General features: G+C 35.7%; 2 protein-coding genes across 2 annotated transcripts in view; one reads left to right on the plus strand and one right to left on the minus strand.

Moving 5' to 3' along the window:
* LOC131016333 (uncharacterized) overlaps positions 1–23,104 on the minus strand; it is a 609,307-nt gene that overhangs the window by 480,936 nt on the left and 105,267 nt on the right. The window lies entirely within an intron of this gene.
* LOC131018934 (uncharacterized mitochondrial protein AtMg00810-like) lies at positions 2,733–3,245 on the plus strand. The gene has a single exon (XM_057947618.1). It carries the CDS (start codon positions 2,733–2,735, stop codon positions 3,243–3,245), a length of 513 nt encoding a protein of 170 aa, XP_057803601.1.

The following is a 23,104-nucleotide window of genomic DNA, read 5'->3' on the forward strand; positions in this document are numbered from 1 at the left end:
TGAAGATTCTCCGCACACTTTCAACTGGTGACTGGCAGATATACTCAGTCGCTCATCAGATCAAGCCCAGCTTCAAGCGCTATCACCACTAAGAAACAGTTCTCAGATCTAAAAGTAAATGAATTCGACATTCGTCGAAATAGAGATAATAGGAAAGCTGGAACCTCAGACGAAGACACTCCATCAGGATCCAAAAGAGCAGCACTGAAAGCTGCATCGAAGGAATCCAAGAAACAGACAAATGATTCGTCTGAAAATAAATCTGGAAATTACTCCAGTCAATATGCTCTGTTGACTGAGAGGTTCAACAAGATAGAATCCAGATTTAGGAAGTATAAGAAGTTCCACAAGAGGAACTTCAGAGGTAAAGGAAATGAGCACACTCCAAGGTCTTCAAGAGACAGAGCTGAAGACCTTCATCAACTGATATGAAGGATGTTGAGTGCTTCGGATGTGGAAAGAATGGCCACTACAGAACCAAATGCCTGGAGCTCTCACATTCAGAAAGAAGGGCTCTTCGTGCAAAAAGAGACAAAGAGACTCGAGAAAAAGAAGGCGATGGTAGCCGATCATGCAGAGGACTCAAATTCCTCGACTAAATCAGACTCGAGCAACTCAATGAGTACAGATGATGAGTGCTAGGCCCTGATGGCAAAAGACATCGAGAATGTAGCTGACAACACAGTCAACAACTACAATAATGGACTTAATGGGTATGAGGTAAACTCTTACTCAAAAACCTCTAATATTGATATCTCCTTCATGATGATAGGAGATCATTCAGTCTTCGGAGATACATCACTGAGGATAGAAGATTTTGAGCAAGTGATGTACGACTATCAAAGATTAAGGTAACTATTTGATAATCTACTTGAAGAAAACCAGAGGTTAACAAAGGAGGTCAGTCAACCAAAGACTGAAAAAGAAAAGATCAACGTCATTCCAGACAAAACAGGTCTTCATGAATTAATTGAATAAAATAAGAAGTTAAAGGCGAAAATTGAAACTCTTCAATCAGAGAAGTTCAAACTTTAGTCTACCCAGGATGAAACTGAAGTTCAACTAAAAAAGTCTGAGAATGAATTAGAGCAAGCTTCCTTCGAAACTACCAAACTAAAACTGAAGATGGAACAGTGGGTACATAATTGTATGGAAAATTCTCCACTAATGAAGCTATTTCCTTCAACATCACTCGTTCAGAGTATTGGGGGAAAAACCAACTGCGGAAGAAAAGCAAAAAGGGGTGGAGATCGTAGATGCAATTGAATAATCAAATGACGACACTCCAGTCAAATCAGTTGACTATGCTGCAGAAGAAGAAAGAAAAATGAGAATGATGTCTCACAGGAATGTTCCTCCTCCCAAACATTATGGGAAACCAACAGACAGATACTGGAAGGAACAGAAACTGATGGCCAATAATCCAAGCCATCAGGAAAAAAGAAATGAAGGCCCTTCCAGACAAAATCATCATCAGTCAAGGCCTTTGAAGAAGCAAAACCCCAGTCACAAATCTAGGGGGAACCAGCACAACAAGAAACTGAATAATATTCAATTTGTATGTGAGCAACAATCGTGTAGACAAAGCAACCATCCATCCAGACCACAACAATCACAATCAAAATATCATCAATATGGAATTCATCAGTCTCAGAAAAGACAAGCATCAGTCAGTTGCTCATCAGTTCAGGCTCAGACATCATCCGCAATACTCAACTTCAGTATATCAAAGAAGATATGATACTGAAAAAAAGAGATCTCCAGTCTACCCCATAACTGATAATAAGAATAGGGCATTTGATACTAGAAGGACATCAGTACGGACTGAAGAAAGAACGACTTCAGTCAAGAAGCCTTACATCCTCAAAGCAGCATCTTCACCACGTGCAATAAAACAAATTTGGGTTCTTAAAGGAACTAAAACTAACGAGCAAGGACCCAAAAATTGATCGGGTACCTAAAATACTTCTTCCTTGCAGGGTAAATCCAGAACACACAACAAGAAGAAGGGAGAAGTAAAGCCATCAAAGAATATTTGGTACCTGGACAGTGGATGTTCAAAGCACATGACTGGATACAAAGAGTACCTAACCCAGTATGTGGAAAAAGCCGGATCCAAAGTCGCTTTTGGGGATAACTCACTTGGAGAAACAAAAGGTTATAGCGTGCTAAACATGGGTAACACATGTATCTCAAATGTTAGCTATGTTTCTGGACTAAAACACAATCTTTTATCTGTGAGCCAATTTTGCAACAACGGATACTATGTGAAGATCAAGAAACATGAATTCACAGTGAATGACAGTCAAGAAGAAGGAATTGACTAAGACGAAACATTTATTCCAGTAGCCAGATTGGAAGCCGTAAGATTGCTTCTAGCCTATGCAGCTCACATGAGATTCAAAGTACATCAAATGGATGTGAGGTGTGCATTGCTCAACGGAGTGTTGACCGATGAAGTTTATGTTGAACAGCCTCCAGGATTTGAAGTCGTTGAACCTAATAAAGTCTACAAGCTGAAGAAAGCTCTCTACAAACTGAAATAAGCACCAAGAGCTTGGTATGATACTTTATCAGAGTACCTGATTGAACAAGGGTTCAAGAAATGATCAGTGGACAGAACTCTGTTCACACTGAAAGAATGAGATGAACTCCTACTTGTCCAAATCTACGTGGATGATATAATTTTTGGCTCAAGGTCCGAGAAATTATGCAAAAAGTTTGCTGATATAATGACCAACAAATTCAAGATGTCTATGATGGGAGAAATGAATTTCTTTCTAGGATTACAAGTGAAGCAAACTGAAGAAGAAATACTGATTAATCAGTCAAAATACACCAAGGAACTGATCAACAAGTTCAGAGCTCAACATATGAAGACTGTGAAAATTCCCATGAATACAAATTGGAAAGTGGATCCAGGATCCGAAGGGAAATCAGTATCTCCAACAAAGTATAGAGAAATCATTGGTTCTCTATTCTATCTGACTGCAAGCCGACCAGACATCTCATTTGCAGTTGGAGTCTGTGCAAGGTATCAGTCTAATCCAAAGGAAGCTCACATGGATGCAGCAAGAAGAATACTTCGATACCTCAAAGGCATACCAAATGTAGGATTATGGTATCCCTCTGACGACAACTTGAAGCTATCAGGATATTCCGATTCAGATTTTGCAGAATGCAAAATTGATCGCAAGTCAATTTCCGGCACATGTCAATTTTTGGGCAACAAATTGATATCATGATTTTCAAAGAAACAGACTTCAGTCGCCACGTCAACAACTAAAGCTGAATATGTTGCTGCTGGAAGCTGCTGCTCACAAATTCTGTGGTTAGCTCAACAACTGAAGGATTATGGCATTGAAGAAAGGGAAGTACCGATCTACTGTGATAGTTCAAGTGCCATCGCAATCTCTCAAAATTCGGTACATCACACTAGATGCAAACATATTGTCATCCGTCATCACTTCATCAGAGACCGCATAGAAAATAAGGACATTGTAGTCGATAAAATCCACATGATAATTCAAGAGCAGACATCCTGACAAAAGCTCTTCCAAAAGATAGATTCAATGACCTCTGCGGGAGATTAGGTCTAAGTGGCACGAGTTTTAAGAAATGATAGATAAAAGTGTATTGTAAGTGAAAAATGGATCCCACTTTGTAAAAAATAGAGATGAAAAGTAAAGGGATTGTGTTGGGGTAGTGTACCAAAATAGAAATGTTCATGTTTTTGTGAGACACCCAAAAATGGCAAAATGTTTTATTTTTGTGAGACGGAGAGAGTAAAATTTTATAAATTGTGTATTCTTCTCATACACCAGTATCACTCGCACGTGACCAACATAAATCATACATGAGTTCTTTGCTAACTTAATGATCCGAAGTATATTGTCACATAAAATAGTTATTTCCTCGTTATCTTTTTTAGAAACGAAGTTGGCAATAAGTGAGTCAAAAAAAACTTTCACATGCGTCAATCGATTTCCAGACATTTTCGAACTCCTACCAAATTGCCTTCAACTCACCTATGACATAACAACAGTTTTTAGTCCAACTGACCAGCTTTAAGCAGTCAGTAGGATTGCTAACTGGTCACTCTATGTTAGACAAGTATTATCTGGACTATCAGTCAGTAAATCGAGTATCGTATATATCGTAAAGTTGTTCACTAAGATAATAGCAATATACTAACATGGTGCACTTGCAACATATATATATAATCGAGTATCGTATCCACAAAAACTGATATATATGATGAAAACAAAATGAGTAATCCTAATAAATACTCATTCAGGCAAACAGAAATATGGGGAATAACTAAAACTAAACTCACATAATGCAAATAAATAAAATCAGATAAAATCCAAGATATAAAAGAATGGTCATAGGGAATGCAATTTCATTAATTAAACTTACACAATTAACCTATTAATCTAAATTACCAGTTTAATCCAGTTTTGATAAGAGATCACATAAATAATTACACACTCTCGCTAGAGCAACTTATAAAAGTTGATTATAGTAAATTCTCTATCTTTGCTAGGTCTCAAGAAAATCTAACATATCCCAAAAGCACATAAGAATAGCTCTGTATGATCCACCTATCTCTGTTAGGTCTCAAAATTAATAAGAGGTGGTCTTGGGTACAATCAGGTTGCACCTTCACTTAGACCCTGACCCACACCTTGATGTGAACCGGTATCCTAACCTGAATCTTATAAATAACATTAGTTTGGGTGTGGGTCAACCCGATTGTACGATACACTCAGTTGTTCCCAAGTTTTTGTGAATTAATATTATATCACACATTCTTAAATTCGCTAAACAGTTATGTCTGCTAGGTCTCAAACTGAATAACTAAATATGTAAATTATTGGCCAGATAATCCACAAGAAATACACACAATGAATTATAAATCAGAAATTAGGGGCTATATGGTATTAATAAACCAATCACATAAATTCAATCCGCAAATGCAAACCCTAAAATCAGAAAATAAACTAGCTAGCCATAATTAAATAAATAAAAAATATAAATATAGCAATTTATATTAGTTAATTAAGTTGTTTTAAAACCTTAACAATCTTTTAGCGGCAAGGTTAATAAAAATTTGATTTACTTAAATGATTTTATGAATGTGATTAATTGAAATGTCACTTGAGTTTGAAGTTTTAATGTGAAATTTATACGATTACATCGCTTGTAAATTTGTAGAATTAAATACTCCCTCCGTCCCGCCTAAGATGCTACATATTCATTTTCGGGCCGTCCCAACGAAGATGCTATATTTCTATATTTGACAAAAATAAGGAATTTTAAACACTTAATTAACACTAATTAAGTATTTCTTTATTACATTCTCTTTCCAACTTTATCACTTTATTACCTTCTCTTTCTTACTTTATCACTTTATTACTTTCTCTCTCTTACTTTATCACTTTATTATTACACACTTAAAATATTAATCTACAACTCCTTAAATCATGTGCCGAAAAGCAAATGTAGCGTCTTGGCTGGAACGGAGGGAGTATGACATTCCTAAGAAAAATAAATATTGCTAATTAAGTTCTGAATCTTCTGATTGTATTTCCAAAGCATGTTAAAGAAACAAAGAAATGACTTATAGTTATTATATGGGTGGAGTGAAGAATGAATAACTATAAGACGCTCTCGAAAGAATAACAAAAGAATTTCTCAAACAATAAAAAAAGAATAACAAAAGGAAGTATTTATTGCAGATAAACCTTCTTAGTCTCTATTTAATAAAATGGGCAAATTGCATGGAAATACCCCCACTTTAATCAAAATCTGATTTTTTTGACAATCTTTTTAATTGTGGCAAAAAATTCAACGAGCTTTCAATTGATAGCAATGTCCGTCCAGAGTAATTTTTCGGCCAATTTAAATCTGAATTGGCAGCCGGAATGCCAACGTGACATCAGAAATGCCAAATCACACCCCCATCCCCCTCCCACATCACCTCTCTCTCTCCCCCAATCCCCCTTTTCCCCTCTCCCCGTCGGCTCTCTCTCTCTCTCTTCCCCCAGAAAACATCGGTCATCTTCCCCCTGCGCAGACCCCTCCCCTTCCTCCACCCCAGCGTCGCCGAGTCTTCTCCGGCCGGCGAACCCATCGTTGGAAGATGGAGAAAGCAGCGTGGGGCGACATCCAATGGCCAGATCCGCCGATGATCCACCCCAGATCCACTGCCAAAATGGTGGTTGTGGGCGGTTGTGGCGGAGTTCCTGGGACCGCCACGACGGGGTTGAAGGGTATTTGGGGCGTCGCCGCCCCTCTGCAAACCCTAACCAAGCAGCGCTGCCCCTCAGCAAGCCCTAAACAAGCGTCGCCCCTCTGCGAACCCTAACTAAGCGTCGTCCCTCTGCGAACCCTAACCAAGCGGCGCCCCCTATTCCGGCTCCTCCGGGCGGCGGTAGCATTCTCCCACACCACCCCTCCGCTGCCATGATGTATTTGAGCGGTGGGGGAGGCGACGACGAAAAAAACCCTACTCGCCGCGAACCACCCCTGAAACCTCGATTTTCCTTGAAATCCTCACCGGGAAAAAGGTCAATGATGATAACATCTCTGAGACCACCCTTGAAATCCTAGATTTTCCTTGATTTAGGAGCGTTTTTTTGAAGTTTTTTTTTTCAAGAATTGGAAGTTTTTCCTCATTCTTCAATTTTTGATTTGGGGGCGGTGGGGTTGTTGGGAATCTGGGGCGGTGGAGGGAGGAAGTCCGGCAGTCGTTGCTGCGGAGTTCCCAGAAAACGTCGGCCCTCAAGCCGATGGACTCGAGATTCTGGGCAGATCTGGGCGGTTGTGGCGGCGGTGGAGGAAGTGAGAGCCGACGGGGAGGGCGGGGAGAGGGGGAAGGGGGATGGGGGAAGAGAGAGAGAGAGAGAGAGAGAGAGAGAGAGAGAGAGAGAGAGAGAGAGAGAGAGAGAGAGAGGGTGACGTGGTAGGGGAGGGTAACGTGGGAGATGGGGTGTGATTTGGCATTTCTGATGTCACGTTGGCATTCCGGCTGCCAATTCACATTTAAATTGGCCGAAAAATTACTCTGGACGGACATTGCTATCAATTGAAAGCTCGTTGAAATTTTTTCCACAGTTAAAAAGATTGTTAAAAAACCAAATTTTAATTAAAATTGAATATTTCCATGCAATTTGCCCTAATAAAATTGACACCTTGTTGTTTCATGTAATATAAGAGAGTAGAAACAACACTTTGAGTTAATTATAATAAAATTGACACCTTGTTGTTTCATGTAAATATAAGAGAGTAGAAACAACACTTTGAGTTCATTATAAGTTTGTTTTTTCCTCTTCAAGCTTATCTGAAAACCTACGAAAATCGAAAAGGGGCAGCAATCAATTTCCTAGATTTAAGTTGTAAGAAATTTCACATCTAATACACGCGCATATATATAGATAAGGATTAATAGAGAATTGCAAATATATAAAGAATAAAGAATGCATCCCAAACGTCTATTTCAAGCAATCTAACGGGGGAAACAAATCAGGATTTATTTATTTGATTAAATTTGAAAAAGTCATATATGTAATACCAATCAACAATGTAACCGATAATATCTTTGTAAATTATGGTAAGATATGATGCATCCATTAAATTTAGTTAACTTTTCTATTCAATCGTTTTTTTTTATTATTATTATTTTAGGGGTGGAGCCGCAATAATACTTCTCAAGTCTCACGCCATTTACATGAAATTTACTAATAACAATTTTTTTATTATTTTAAATTGGACTTTTCGATAAATTATATGTAGTATATTACTGTATAGTATTAGACCAAATACTATCATACACTATTTCATATTGCAATATTAATGAATTTTTTGAAGTGCATTCGAAAAGAGTAATAAAATAATAGGTTAATTCCAACATATTAATAAGTTAAGTTTCAATTCATTTTAATAACTAATATATTTTTATAATCTGTATAATATATTTTATTTTACGCTTATTTAAAATATTTTATCGCAACAAGAATATTTTGAATATTTTATTTAGATGTTCGTAATTTTGTTATGTTTGTTCAAAAATTTTGATGTTAAATATTTTATGTCAGAAAAATAATTCAAATATTTTATTTAAATGTTCGTAATTTTTTTACATTTGTTCTAAATATTTTATGTTAAAAAATTTATGTCAAAAGAAAAATTCGAATATTTTATTTCGATGTTCGTAACTTTTTAACGCTTGTTCAACATATTGTTAAATATTTATACACTTCTAAAGCATATATCAATAATGCTATATTTCATTGTTCATAAAAAAATGCTATATTTCATTAGTACATTCGTATCATTTTAACTTTTTCATTATTATGTTTGTTAGGTCCGGAGGGTCTCGAATAGGTGTATGGGGAGGATACACCTATGGGCTATTTTTCTTCTCCTCAAAGGGAGGGATCTCCAGATAGAGATCAAAACGAAACTTTACACGCAAACAGTGACGCCTGTTAACTGAAAACAGTTTTGACCAAACAGGGTTGACGACTGATATTGAAAGCTCTTCAGTAAGGAGTTATCAGTTAAGTTACTGGAACTTAACTGATGCACGTAAGGGCTTCAGTCGAGTTTGCTTAAAACATAGATGATAGCACTCTTCCTGACTATCAGAAGATAGATCAGTCAGACTGATATCATACGCAGCGGAAATTAAACTTAGTTTCGCAATAGCCTTGGTTGAGCACGTTGTTAGTCTTAGGTTTCTCTTTGCAGTTATTCAGTATTCAGTTTATCAATTGAAACAACACAAGTAGGAATGTAAAACTGAAAGCTGTAAACAACACAGAGACTTTTACGTGGTTCGGAAAAACTCTTTCCTACATCCACGGTCGGTTGATTATACCAACAATCCACTCTGCAAGTGCTTAACAGGTGCACTGCAAACCAAACCGTGTGCTTGCCGGGTGCACACAACCGTACCACTGAAGAAACCACTTCTTCAGTACCCACACTTCACTCGTGTCGGATTTCTCTTGCTTAGCACAACCCGCGCTAAGACTCTCAGAGTCAGAGTACCTTCCTGAACTCCGAATCACTCAAACACTCAAATCTTTCTTCCTGAAAGGAGGTTTGAACGGGTGCCAACTATACTGCAAAAAACAAGTTCTTTGGAGCAAGTTTGACCTTGGCTTCTGGGTAAACAGAGGTTTGCCTAAGGTCAAAAAAAATAACGATGGTCAATATTTGAGAGAATAAATAAAAAAAAAATTGCGAGAAAAAGAAATGAAAATAGCTGGGAAATTTGACATACCTTATATCTCTTTTCTTTTTCTTGTTGACGTTGTCGATGGAGATATGATGTCAAAATCTCTTACATATAGGTGAGATTTTTGGAGGTATTTTGTATTTATATTAGGGCATTAGAATCCTATAGAGTCCATGACATATTAAAATCCTACAAATTTTCAATATCACCAGATTTTGATGGATATTTAAGAGTCATAATTGAATACCAACAAATTTTTAAGGAATTTTTAAATTTTGAATTGAACTATGGGCCGGCTTTTGAAATACAAAAAAAAATAAAAATAAATAACTTCTGAATTGAATACACCCTCCTTAAATTAATATGAAAGTATATCTACACAAAGATATATATAAAATTAACCTTAATTAATCATACAAGAGGAACACCACGTGTATATATAGATAATTACTATGTGTAGTATGTATGCATACATGTGAGACATAATTTTGGAAAAAAGACTTGAAATGTATCGCATGCTTGTGAGCCCAAAAGGATGGCCTTATTGTGTTGGTTCTGCTGGAATTAATAATGGCAAAAGTGTGCAGGGCAAACAAATATCAAAGTTGACAATATTGTTCTAGTTTTTGCTTAGAATAAGACTTATTCTCACCTAACCTCAGCATCACTTGGTAATAAAGAAACAGCAAGAATTATGGGTGTATTAAATTGACTTGATCACCCAATTATTTTCGACTTGTTTATTCACAACATCATTAAAAGGGAAACTTCTTCCACAGTGAAACTTTAGATTGGATGTTGGGTCATGCTCATCTTCTTACATTACCAATCTTGGTTGTGTGCTGTAGATATGGACGCCAATTGACTTTTCAACCTACTTTCTTTTTTACATGTCATAATTTTATTGTTTGGAGATTATTAAGATTGAAATAACGTCACTTTTCTTGATGTTGGGAATTTGATTCTTCCTCTTATTTGGTAATTATTCCATATAACGTGGATACCATTAAATTAAAATGGAAAATACAATAATTTAGATTGAAAGTATTATTTTGTAACCGTTTTAACTTGATAAATCATTCATTCATTATTCAAATCCGATAAATCGAATTTGTACCAATTTTTGCTCCAAAATTATTTTGGGAGTTGGAAAGCAACATGAGACGACACACAATTATTACGTGAACGAGACAATAGCGTTTTAATTAAATTTAAATGGGATAGACTTGACACTAGCTAGAAAAAATACATTAATAATTTTTGGATAAATTAATAATTAAATAAAAAAAATTAAAGATCGAGTCACACTAGACTCAAACCCATAATATTTGACATTAACCACTCTATATTTAAGCTAACACAATGCATTGATAATTTATTTGACTAAAACTTGCCACAAAGTCATATTATCATATACTAATCTAATTTATTTACCTTAAACACAAAACAATGCCATTTTGTCCATGTTGGCAACCACCTGCTAATTTCCTAACGCAAACTATTATTTTCGATGTCCAATATCAGTTTCAACCTAAAATTGACAGATTTTCAATTTATTGGACTAGACTAACGTGTTAACAATTTATTAGGCTAAAACTGGCATTTATACTAGAAGACTAGAGCAATATATTTTCGGGCTAATTGTCGCTAAATCCATATACTTTTTCAATTTTCAGTTTTTTCTCATGGTAAAAAAAAATCTACTTTAAAATCCATGAATTGAAAAATCAATTAAAAATTTCCCCGCTTCCGATTTCCGGCCATCGACGAAATGAGTCAGACGCTATGTGGCGCAATTTAAGCCAGGTGTTAAGTTTAAATAGTGACATGGGCGCCACATAAGATAAGTGACATGCTTAATTAGAATACTTATCTTATGTAGCGCAAACTGTTCAGCATCCACCACGGATGATTGACCAAGGCCTTCGCCCCCACAAGATAATTCACCAGCAACAAATTCACCAGCAACAACAATTAATGCCCTTAACGGCTGCTGAAAATTCCACAAAGTTGAAACCTTCAAAACACTCCCTCTCAAATCCTCATACAACTGTTTCATCGCAGGCTCAATCGGTTGATAATCAACATCCCTAAAAAATTCCTCAAGAAAACCTGGTGGCGACGAAGCTCCACTGCTACTCCCACCGAAACCATCAAGATTACCCCCAACCTCCGCAAAGATCAAAGGCAGCAGCGGCATAACACTCAATTTGTTCGTATCATAATTTGAAAAACAATCAGGATTACACAAATGAACCCCACAGGCCACAGTAGGTTAATGCCAATTTTTTGGCTTGTTTCACTACCAATTTCATCTCCGACGACCTCACATTCTTATCCTTCATCGACGCGATTTTCTTCCCCTTTTCGTAAGCGTGGTGGTAGTTGTTGACTAGATACTAGAATGGTGGCTCGGCAGTGGGGAAGCTCCCGGAGAGCCGATCAATTAGGACGCTCTCCATCGATTCTCGCGATAATCTAAGCTCGTTACCCTTTTTCATCATCTTTGTTGCTGTAACCTCTTAATTAGTAACACGAGAATTGTTCTCCATTGAATCAACAAGCGACATCAAAAGTATTTTCCTCAAGATTATATCCTCGATTTCCGCTAGTGTTTTCGAGGGTTTTGGCGTCGCCATTGATGGTAGATTAGTGCAATCCGATCAGCCGAAATCAGAAATTGAACGAAATTCTGATTTGATTTTGAAACGATGGTTTTCCAGATGTAGATCAATAAGTTTAAAGAGTGACATGCTTATATAGTTGGAATACTTATCTTATGTGGCGCTCATGTCACTCTTTAAAACTTAACACCTGGATTAAATTGTGCCACATAGGATCTGACTCATTTCGTCGATGGCCGAAAATCGGACGCGGGGGAAATTTCCAATCAATTTTTCAATTAATGGATTTTAAAGTAGATTTTTTTTTGTCTTGGGAAAAAACCGAAAACTGAAAAAGTATATGAATTTAGCGGCAATTAACCCTATAGTTTCTCAAATTGAAACCTTTATGTTGCATAAGTAGAGCAACTTATATTAGTGGAAGTTGTTTTAAAACCTTTAACAATCTTTTGGCCGCAAGGTTAATAAAAATTTTATTTACTTAAATGATTTTATGAATGTGATTAATTGAAGGGATGGCAATGGGCCGGATTGGTCCAGATCCAAATCTGTATTTTCTTACTCGGGTCCAAATTCGTTGGATCTAAAAAAATAAGATCCAGGTCCAAATCCATAAGACCCACAGGGTCTCGGGTCCAGACCCAGGTCCATATTTTTTTTCTTTTTAAAACATTTATAAATTTTAAATAAATTCAAATTAAAAAATCAAATTTAATCTAGACTTTCAACAATTATTAAATTAAAAATAAATAACTAAATCATAATTTATATAAAAAAATTACTATAAAAATTCATAATAAGTAAGAATATAATAATCAAGTACTAAATACTTAATATATTAGTATTATAATGAGATATACACTTATTGTAATTGGATATGTAAAAAATGGTGAAAATTAATTATAACATCATTAAAATCAATTTCCTCTCTATCTTCACCACAATATTTAGTAACAGTGGAACAATGTATCTTCTATTTTGACATTGAAAAAAGAATAATAATAATAACTAAAATTTAAATTAAGATATAAGTAAAATATTATCTTTAATAGAGTTATATATTATTTATGAAAAGAGATGTATAGATTAGTAAGAGATTTTAGGGTAGAGTTCAATAACAATAAAATAAATTTATATATTTTTTATATATCATTGGATTGGCGGGCCGGATCTGGGTCTTAAAACTTTTGCTCCAGATACAGATCCGCAAATCTTAGGAGTACTTCAGATTCGATTCAGATCCATCGGGTCCATTTTTTATAAGACCCAAATCCTCTAAAAAGGATCTGGATCCACGATCCATTGCCATCCCTAAATAAAAGGTCACTTGAATTTGAAATTTTAATATCAAATTTATAAGATTACGTCGCTTGTAAATTTGTAGAATAAAATATGATCCCTAACAAAAATAAATCTTGCTAAGTACTGATTGTATTTCCTAAGCATGTTAATGAAACAAAGAAAGGACTTGGTTATTATATGGGTGGAGTAAAGAATGAATAACTAAAAGACCCTCTCAAAAGAATAACAAAAGGAAGTATTTATTGCAGATAAACCCTCTTCGTCTCTATTTAATAAAATGGACACCTTTTTTTTGTTTCATGTAATATAAGAGAGTGGAAACAATATTTCCCATTAATTATAAGTTTGTTTTTTTCCTCTTCAAGCTTATCTGAAAACCTACGAAAATCGGCAAAGGACAGTAATCAAGCTCCTAGATTTAGGGGGGTGTATTCGTTGTGGATTTCCACAGACTTTAAAAAGTCCATGGAATTTAAATTCCATGGAATTCACATAGATTCCAGACGACTTTCAAGAAATTCGTGGTTGGATTTCACCCCGATTTTCACTGATTTTCGAAGAATTTAGGGGATAATTCTGGAATTGAAATCCATGATGCCAACGCCGGCTGAGTCCCAGCGACCGCTGGGAATCCAGCGAGCGCTGGGTTCCAGCGAGCGTTGGAAGCCCAAGTCAGAATGCTCGAATTATGGGGATTTTACTCAAATCCCAAACAAATACCCTCTGATTCATGCTCAATTCCGTGGATTTCATCAAATCTCCAACTAATACACCCATAATTATATAATTCATGCTCAATAAAATCAACCTGGGCTGGGCTGCCTGGGCCCAGCGACCGCTGCAACCCAGCGGCCGCTGGGAACCCAGCGCACGCTCAAATCCAGCATCTGCTGGACTCTCTCAACGGTGGCTGAGTTCCAGCGGTCGCTGGCTTCTTGGCCGCGGCCGCTGGAACTCAGCGCTCGCTCAAAACTCCATGGATTTCAATTCTCGTGGTTCTTGGCCGGATTTCGTCGTGTGTATTTTTTGGATGAAATCCATGAAAGTCATTCCGGATTTGACGTCAATGGAATAACGAATACACCTAGATTTGTATGGATTTTAAAAAGTCTGAAACGAATACACCCAGATTTATATGGACTTTTAAAAGTCTTGAACGAATACACCCAGATTTCTGCAGACTTTTAAAAGTCTGGATCGAATACACCCAGACTTTTAAAATCCATAGAAATCTATTAAACTCCACAACGAATACACCCACCTAATACACGCACATATATAACACAATAATAAGAATAAGATAGGAATACTAAAAGAACGTGAAGAAAGGTGTCTATTCTTGAACATGTGATTAGATTTTAGGAATAATAAATACCACTAGAATCTAGAACTAGCAATAATTATTTAATTTTTCTTCGAGTGAGCAATGCCTTTTCCTCCAATCTATTATATAATAGGATTAAGCCTTAACCTATGTGGCATATCTAAAATCTCACCATTTCAAAATTTACCATATATAATCTTCATCATTTATTAATTAATTAACTATTACATTCTATATAAAGATTCATTAATCATAATAAATATAATTAATAATAAATATATATATAATAATATTAACATTACATATAATCTAAATTAATAAATTTTATTATTTATTTTTTCTAGATAAAAATTAGATTCACATGTCTGATAAGAAAAAAATTATAATCTATATACGATAAATTATTTTAATTGAATGTTAGTGATTAGATGTATATTTGTTATTAATTTTATATTTCTCAATAGCGTACATATTATATGTATATATTGCAATATATTATATTGTATGAATATATATATATATATATATATATATATATATAATATTTATATTCTTAATTTTCAATAAAATTAATTTTAAATTAAGTTTGAATTGAGACATGCACGTTTATGTAAATTATAAACGGGTCCGGTCATTGATTTACATGTTTGCATAATAAGACACAAATTCTATAAACTGATTACTTTAAAACAAAATCTTATTTTATGTCTATCAAAATAATTAAAATTTTATTTTTATTTTTTATAAAATAAATCCATACATTTTATTTATATAGGGAAGAAAAATATATTTTTCATTTCTGCAAACTTTATTTGTTTCTGTTTGTCCATTACTATAATAATAATAATAATAATAATAATAATAATAATAATAATAATAATAATAATAATAATACGATTAGGCCTTAGCCTACGTGGCAGGCCTCAAATTATTTCTTTTCAATCTCAATCTCCAACGTGGCATTTGAGAATCCAATCTATATATTCTCATTCTCACTTTTAAAACAAAAGTCATGCCTCCCTCTTCCTCACCCCATCGCCGCCGTCCCTGAATCCGGTCGGCGTCGTGTCCTCCTTCACTGTCTCTCTCTTCTCTCAATCCTTTTATCTCTCTAAAGTCGATTGCACACTCAAATCAAGCCCTAATTCCCCCCCTTAAACTACCCGCCTCTCTCTCCCTCTAAATTCAGGCGTCGCCGCAGTCCTAAGGGCGGCGCTGCTCCGCCTCATCTCTGACTCCCTCTTCCATTCCTTAATTAGTTCGATTTTGTTTCCACTTCTTAAACCCATGAGAATTCACCATTCGAAGCAATTAATACAAGAGCCCTAAGATTTCTTTTTCCTATAACCCGTTGTCGTTCCTTCTTTTAGACTCTGGCGAAATAGTTGTCGCTGAGCTTGCGGTTCGTCCGCCGCCGAGTCACCGCTGAGCCCTGGAGTTCGTCCACCGTGCCGTCGACCCCCACCCCACCGGCGACTTCTCTGTTTTGATACCTCCATTTCCTGATCTGCCGTGATTCTTCCTACACACCTATGGTAAGTATTAAATTAGTTTCCTAATTTAATAACGTGTTTCACTATTTTAAATATAGAATGATTATTATTTTAGAAAGAATTTTGGCATTTGCTATCAAGTGTGTTGTGATTGTTGCATGGAAGAAATATGATTTATCAACTCTGATGAGGGGTGAAATATGCAAGGTCCTAAGATCAGGACACATGGATTTGCTTGGAATACCAAAGATGAGCAGCATGGAGCAAAGAAGCTGTGAGAAATAGGCAGAGGAAAAAGTCCAGAGCAGAGCTTACCAGAGCAGAGTTGGCAGAGCAAAGCTTCCAGAACAGAGCTGCCAGAGCAGAGTTGCCAGAGCAGAGCTTCCAAAGCAGAGCTTTCAGAGCCAGAGCTAACCAGAGCAGAGCTTCCAGAGCAGAGGGCCAGAGTCAAGTTGCCAGAGCAGAGATGCCAGAGCAGAGCTAGCCAGAGCAGAGATGCCAGAGCCAAGGCTAACCAGAGCAGAGATGCCAGAGCATAGCTGCCAGAGCAGAGCTTCCAGAGCAGAGCTGTCAGAGCCAGAGCCAACCAGAGCAGAGCTGCCAGAGCTAAGTCATTAAAGTCAGAGCCAGAGCCAAGTCGCTAGATCCAGAGTCAGAGCTAAGTCGTTAGAGTCAGATCCAGAGCCAAATCGCCAGATCCAGAGTCAGAGCTAAGCTATTGGAGCCAGAGCGTGGAGCCACACGCCAGAGACAATTCGCCAGAAGGCGGAGCTACTTAGCAGAGCGGAGCCAAAGAGTAGAAGTCTGCCCCAAGGAAGGAAATACAGAGCTACTAGACAGAGCGGGATGATGAGGACAGAATCCAGCTCTGTAATTAGGGGACAACGACTTGACAAGTTATAATCTAATAATAGCCTTAATTAGTTTAATGGCGAGCATGCAGAATAGATGACCAAACAAATTTACTACTTTACCCCGACTGTAATGCCTATAAATACCTACGATGATGAAATAAAGCACACGCTCTCTCTTTTACTACTTTAATAACTCTTCTCTTTCTTTTCTCTCTAGAGTTTGAACTAATAAAATTACATACATAAATAAAATATCTAAATTGTTAGAGTTATGTTTGTTAGATAGTTGATAATTGGAGTCATGGTTGAATATAATTTCATATTTGATGATGCTCTCTCAAACTCTAGATGAGATGATGCTCAAAACTCCAGACGAGATGATGCTCTTTCAAGTTTTAGACGAGATGATTCTCTTTCAAGTTTCAGACAAGATGATGCTCATAATTTAGAGGTGATCTGTCAAATCTGCGACGAGATGATGCCCACAACTTGGTTCGTCTTAAAACTCCAAATGATACGATGTTCGATAAATCAGTTATGGTCTTTTAAATATCAGGCGAGATTATTTTCATAATTAGTTATGCTTTTAGAAGTTCGGAATTATATGATAGTCACAATTCAATTATGATTTTTCAAACTCCATATAAAATTATGGTCAAAAGGCAAAATAAAAAAAAAAATTGAACAAAATTAATAAATCTTGTAACAACAAATGCAACAAATCAATCTTCCATCATACCTATGTCAAATTTATATGTATTTCTACTCTCTTTTTTTCTTACGCGTCAACTTTTTATAAAATTTTATATGAAAACTAATGGGTATTTTTATGATCTCAACAAAATTAATAATTTAATTACTAAAAGTTGTTGAGATTAATATAATTTAAAATGTATTACTAATTTAATTTAATTAATTATATAATAATTTACATAAAAAATTATTTTATATAATTATCATAAGAATAACATAAAATATATAAATTACAAGAAAATATGTACCCGTCGAATTTCGACGGGTAATACACTAGTTATATAATAAAAGAGAAAAGTAAATGTTAAATAAAGTAGTATCAATATTCAATTAACAGTATTGTTATAAACTAGTAGTAACGTATAGTAAATCAATCAAATACCACCGGTAAAAATACAATTTAATATAGAATCAAAAGTTTTAAAATAAGATATAAACATTACAAACAATGGCCAACTGAAATTCACTAATTAAATATAACGATAACCTTGGAAATACGAAAAATCTACTTTCGCATACAAGATTAACATGATGTTTGGCTAAGCTTATTTTAAAAAGCTTATAAGTTATGGCGTTTATAAGATATTTCAATAGTTTATAAGATGTAGTTTTTTTAAAATCTTATAAGTTGTCAAAGTGTTTGGATAATTGAGCTTATAAGCTAGAAAGAGAATTTTTAATTAGAGAGAGAAATTTTTGTTAGAGAGAGAAAATCGAAAAGAGATGAAATTAAAATGATATATAATGAAAATAAAAAATCATAGCTGAGTTATTTTTGTAAAATGAGTGTTGCTTATAAGAAAATGAGAACTTAAATTAAGATAGATGAACTTATTTTTTGGAGAGCTTATAGGCTCTTAAAGCTTAATTTTACTGCTTTATAAGCTCTTTAGGAGCTTATTTAGCAAAATACTTTAAAGGAGCTTATAAACTCCTAAATAACTTATAAACTATTTGAAAGAGCTTATAAGCTCAACCGAACACCCTCTAAATTTTGAATTTTCTATTATAATGAAAGGCAAAAAAGAAATCCATATAATTCAAACAAAAGAAGTCAAATTTCGACTTGGACGAATACAAACAAAGATTAATCCGAATTGATCAAATCAAGAAGTTATGGATAAAGTATTACTCCGGTTCATCCGGAGTACTATTAAATCAAATCAGACAACGAGAAGGGCCATTTATCCGGGTTCTCTTTTCTCAAATACAAAACACAAGAAATAGAATACTTAAACCACTAATTACACGACTTACCAAAAAGAAAAAAGCTCTAATTATCTTTATACCCCGTCCCACTCTAGCTATTAGACTAGTTTTCATTTTCGGAATGTCCCACTAAAATAAATTAATTTTCTATTTTAATTAAAAAATGTAATTTTTTTATTTAATTAATGCGGATCACATCACTTTTTCTTAAAAAAATAAATTTTTAATTCTCATAATCAAAAGAAATGACCCTATTAAAATAAGACGAATAGAGTATCGATTACGACTACTCGTGAGAATAACAATATTGACAAATCTCGTATTATAATATATATATATATATATATATATATATATATATGGTGCACTATTCAATAAATTATCAGTGCACATGAATAACAAACTCTTACTTTCTCTTTCAAAAAACACTATTAAGTTGTGTTCTCTTTAATTTGATAAATTTATCATCGAAAAAGAAACGATAATAAAAATTTATGCCTAGAAATACATCATTTTCCCTCCTCATTTTCTACAAAATATAATTTTACCATATTTTGTTCATTCTTTTCATTTCAATAATGGATAATATTATCACATAAAAAATGGAGTGATAATTTCATCCCTCCTTGAAGTGAAAAGAATGAACAAAATATGGTGAAATTTTATTTTGTACTAGAAAATAAGGGAAAAGAAATGAGGTATTTAAAGACATCAATTTTTGTTGTTCCTCATTTTCTCATGATAATTTTTTTTTCATCCTCTATAAATACCACTTTTCCTAATTCATTTTCTACATTCAACACAACAATTCTTCTCTCATTTTTCTCTCTTCTTCTCTCACCTTTTCACCTTATTATCACAAAATTTACTACAAAAAATGAAAGTAAATTCAACGACTATATGAAAAAATATAGCTCAAGGCTAGGGTATTCTTCATTCTTTCCCGGGGTTTCCTAATTCCACTCTGATGATGGGGTTCGCGCCTTTCTCTCAAGGCTCGAATATCTTCTCCCTAGGCTCTCTTCCAACCATGACGAACCCACTCATGTCGTTCAACACTAGCATATTCAGCTTGGAACATGGGAGTGTGGTTGCATCCCAAAATAAAATAAAATTTTAGTAGTTTTTAGGGGTGGAAAATCGGGTTGCGGGTATCGGGTATACCCTCACCCGTCCCGATACCCGCGCGGGTATCGGGTACCCGATACCCGCAAAATTCGGGTGGAGGGTCGGGTGCGGGTATCGTATCCTCAAAAATTGCGGGTAGAGGGTACCCTCGGGTATACCCGCGGATACCCGCATTACCCGCAGATTTAAAATTATAAAATTAAAATTAATAATTTTATTTAGGATTTTAGGAATTAACCCCCAAAACTCTCCTAGCCCTCATTTTTAGTCTATTTCGTTCCTGCTGGGCCTGGCCGCTGCTGACCTGAAATTGGCTCTCGACTCTCTCCCTTCTCGACTTCGCCGCCGGCGCCGCTGCCCCGCGCCGGCCCGTCGCCGCCGCTGAGAGTACGCTGCTGTGCTGACTGCTGCGCGGCTGCGCCTGGGAGTACGCTGCATCGCGCCCGCCCGTCTCCGTTGCCTCGCGCTAGCACGTCGCCACCCCCTCGACGCTTTCTTCCTTCGCGCGGTCGCCACCACCGCCCACCAGCGCTGCCCGCCTCTTCCCGTCTCCGGCAGAACGCAGAAGTAAGGTAATTTCTCAGTTTACTTGAATTATTTAAGATGCAGCAATGAGTGAATAATTATTTTAATTAAGAAATGGCAATGAGAGAAATGGCTTATTTATTGCTTATTCATGAGGAAATCCTTTATTTTTTCTGAATTTAAATTTACCAGGTAATGTGAAAGAAGCCATTTCGGTTAGTTTGGACAATTCTGAATTTAAATTTTTTCTGAAATCCTTTATTTTTTCTGAATTTAAATTGTCCTTGTAATAGTTTGAAATGCGGGACGAAATACCCTCTCGCAGGACGAAATACCCTCCAGCGGGACCAAAAACCCGCAAAATTACAATTAAAAAAAAATCGCGGGACTGTGAGGGTACCCTCATACCCGCAGCGGGTATCCGCTGCGGGTATTCGGGTACCCGCATCGGGGAAGAGGGTCGGGTGAGGGTGCCATTTTCGGCGGTTTTCGTCCCGCGGGTACCCGCATTTTGCGGGTAGGGTACCCGCGGGTACCCGATTTTCCACCCCTAGTAGTTTTTATATTTCTATGTAAAATATTTTAGATTTAGTTTTTGCACCCCAATTAAAAATATAACGTCAAAGAAAAATACAAGTCCAACTTAAAAACAAACACTAAACTTTAAAATTAAGCAATATTTGAGTATGTTTATTTTTACCATTAAATATTTTTTTTCATGATCATGTAAATATTTATTGCATCCCCCAATTTGAAAATCCTAAATCCGGCACGGCCGTTCAAGACGTCGTCGTCGAAGTGCCAAAGCCAAAGATGTTGAAGAATGTTGGAAACTTAATGAAATATCTTAATCCTAGTTTTCGTGATACCAAAATCTTTAGGTTTTTCTTGTAATAGACTAGAACTGTTCGAACTCAAGTGTTAGAGTTCTTTTTCTAGTTTATATACTGTTCTGAAGATTGAAGACTGAAGACCGGAGGATTGAAGACTAAAGACTGAAGATGCCGACTGATGTAACGAATTAAGGCAGAGTCAAATACTGATATTTGACTGAACAGTTCAAGAATCAGTCACGAACTGATCACTTAATGCAGGCCACGTGGATTCGGTGGACTGATACTAAAGTCAAGTATCAGTTAACAATTCTTCCTCGAACTGAACCTCCAAAGCTTAAAGGAAACCACACACTCCCAGAGTACAGCCGCATTAAATGCAAAGATTTCAAGGATCGTCCTTTCTCTGCAGAGCCTTCCTTTTTGGTGATTACATTTTTCAGAGACGTCGTATCCCCTGTACCAAGTAGCCGTTCTCACCAAACAAGGAACCTCGAAGATTGAAGCCTCAGCAAAGTTCAAATCTATCTCCAAATGATGAATTCTTGAAGACCTTCTCCGCCAACGGATCTATTCAAGACCTCTCCTATAAATAGAGCTCGAGGATCACTTCAATCTTCACCAATTCAAATACACAAGCTGAAACGCTGTCGAATTTGTCACTCAGCAAATCAAAGCCATTCCAAAGTTTGAATCGAAGAAGATAATCACAAAGCAAAAAATCAGTCTCTACTGATTACACACATTCTCTTGGAACTTAAACAAATATTGTAAGAGGTGAAGGAAATCAGAGGAGGAGGCGAGCAAATCGGGGCATTGCCACTCATTGTCGGGGACGAATATGAGTTTAGTCGGCGGCTAGGGGTGGTTCGAGGGAGATGGCCGGGTCGGAGCGAATCTCTCCGGTGGAGTAGTCAAAATGGACGAAATAAAAACAAAATAAATAAATAAATTTTTTAACGATGTTAACTCACCATCTGACGCGAGGGAAAAATTGCTTTACTTATTGCACGTTAAGGTGCAAGCATGGCTAAACGTTTTCTTAGTGTTGTGAACGCGATAGGGGGTGAACATTGGGGAGGGATTGCTACTTTGCCCTATTTTAATTAATGTAATTTCAAAATTTTTAATTATTTAAATTATTATAATTCTTATTTTAATTAATATAATGTTTAATTTTAATTTTAATAAAATGTTGAATTTTAAAATTGAAGACTAAAAATGGGATAAACTTAAAATGGAGAAATTAGAACCTTTTTATAAAGTCAATGCATTGGAGATGAGACTCTAAGGTAGGGAGCACCCATTAGAGCCTCAATTGGAGATGCTCTAAGATTTTGTTGTGCATTTATAATATTTTTGAATTCTATTACACTTAATCAATTTCAAATAAATCTTATACGAGATTATTTTTAAAAAATTAATACTCCCCCTGTCCACAAAAAGATGTACTAAGGGAGGGTGACAAGTTTTAAGAAAATTTGTGTTGTTTATTTAGGACTTGTTTGATACGTAGTATGGAATAACGCGTGATATTGTTGACTGTGATATAGTAATTTATAGATATCAATATCATGTTTGATAAGATATATAAAAAATGTGTTACATTATCACATCTCTCAGGTGTGATACAGAATCCAAAAGATACGAATAGTAGATAATATGCCATTAGTTTATAGATTTTTGAAGCAAGCAACATATTAGGATGCTATAGACATCTGTCCCATACTTACCATGCATAGCAAACGAGTCCTTAGCAAATGGAGAAATGGGTCCACAAATAAATAAAAAAAATGAAAAAAGTTAATTAAG

The sequence above is a fragment of the Salvia miltiorrhiza genome, chromosome 3 (assembly GCF_028751815.1).
Source record: "Salvia miltiorrhiza cultivar Shanhuang (shh) chromosome 3, IMPLAD_Smil_shh, whole genome shotgun sequence".
NCBI lineage: Eukaryota > Viridiplantae > Streptophyta > Magnoliopsida > Lamiales > Lamiaceae > Salvia > Salvia miltiorrhiza.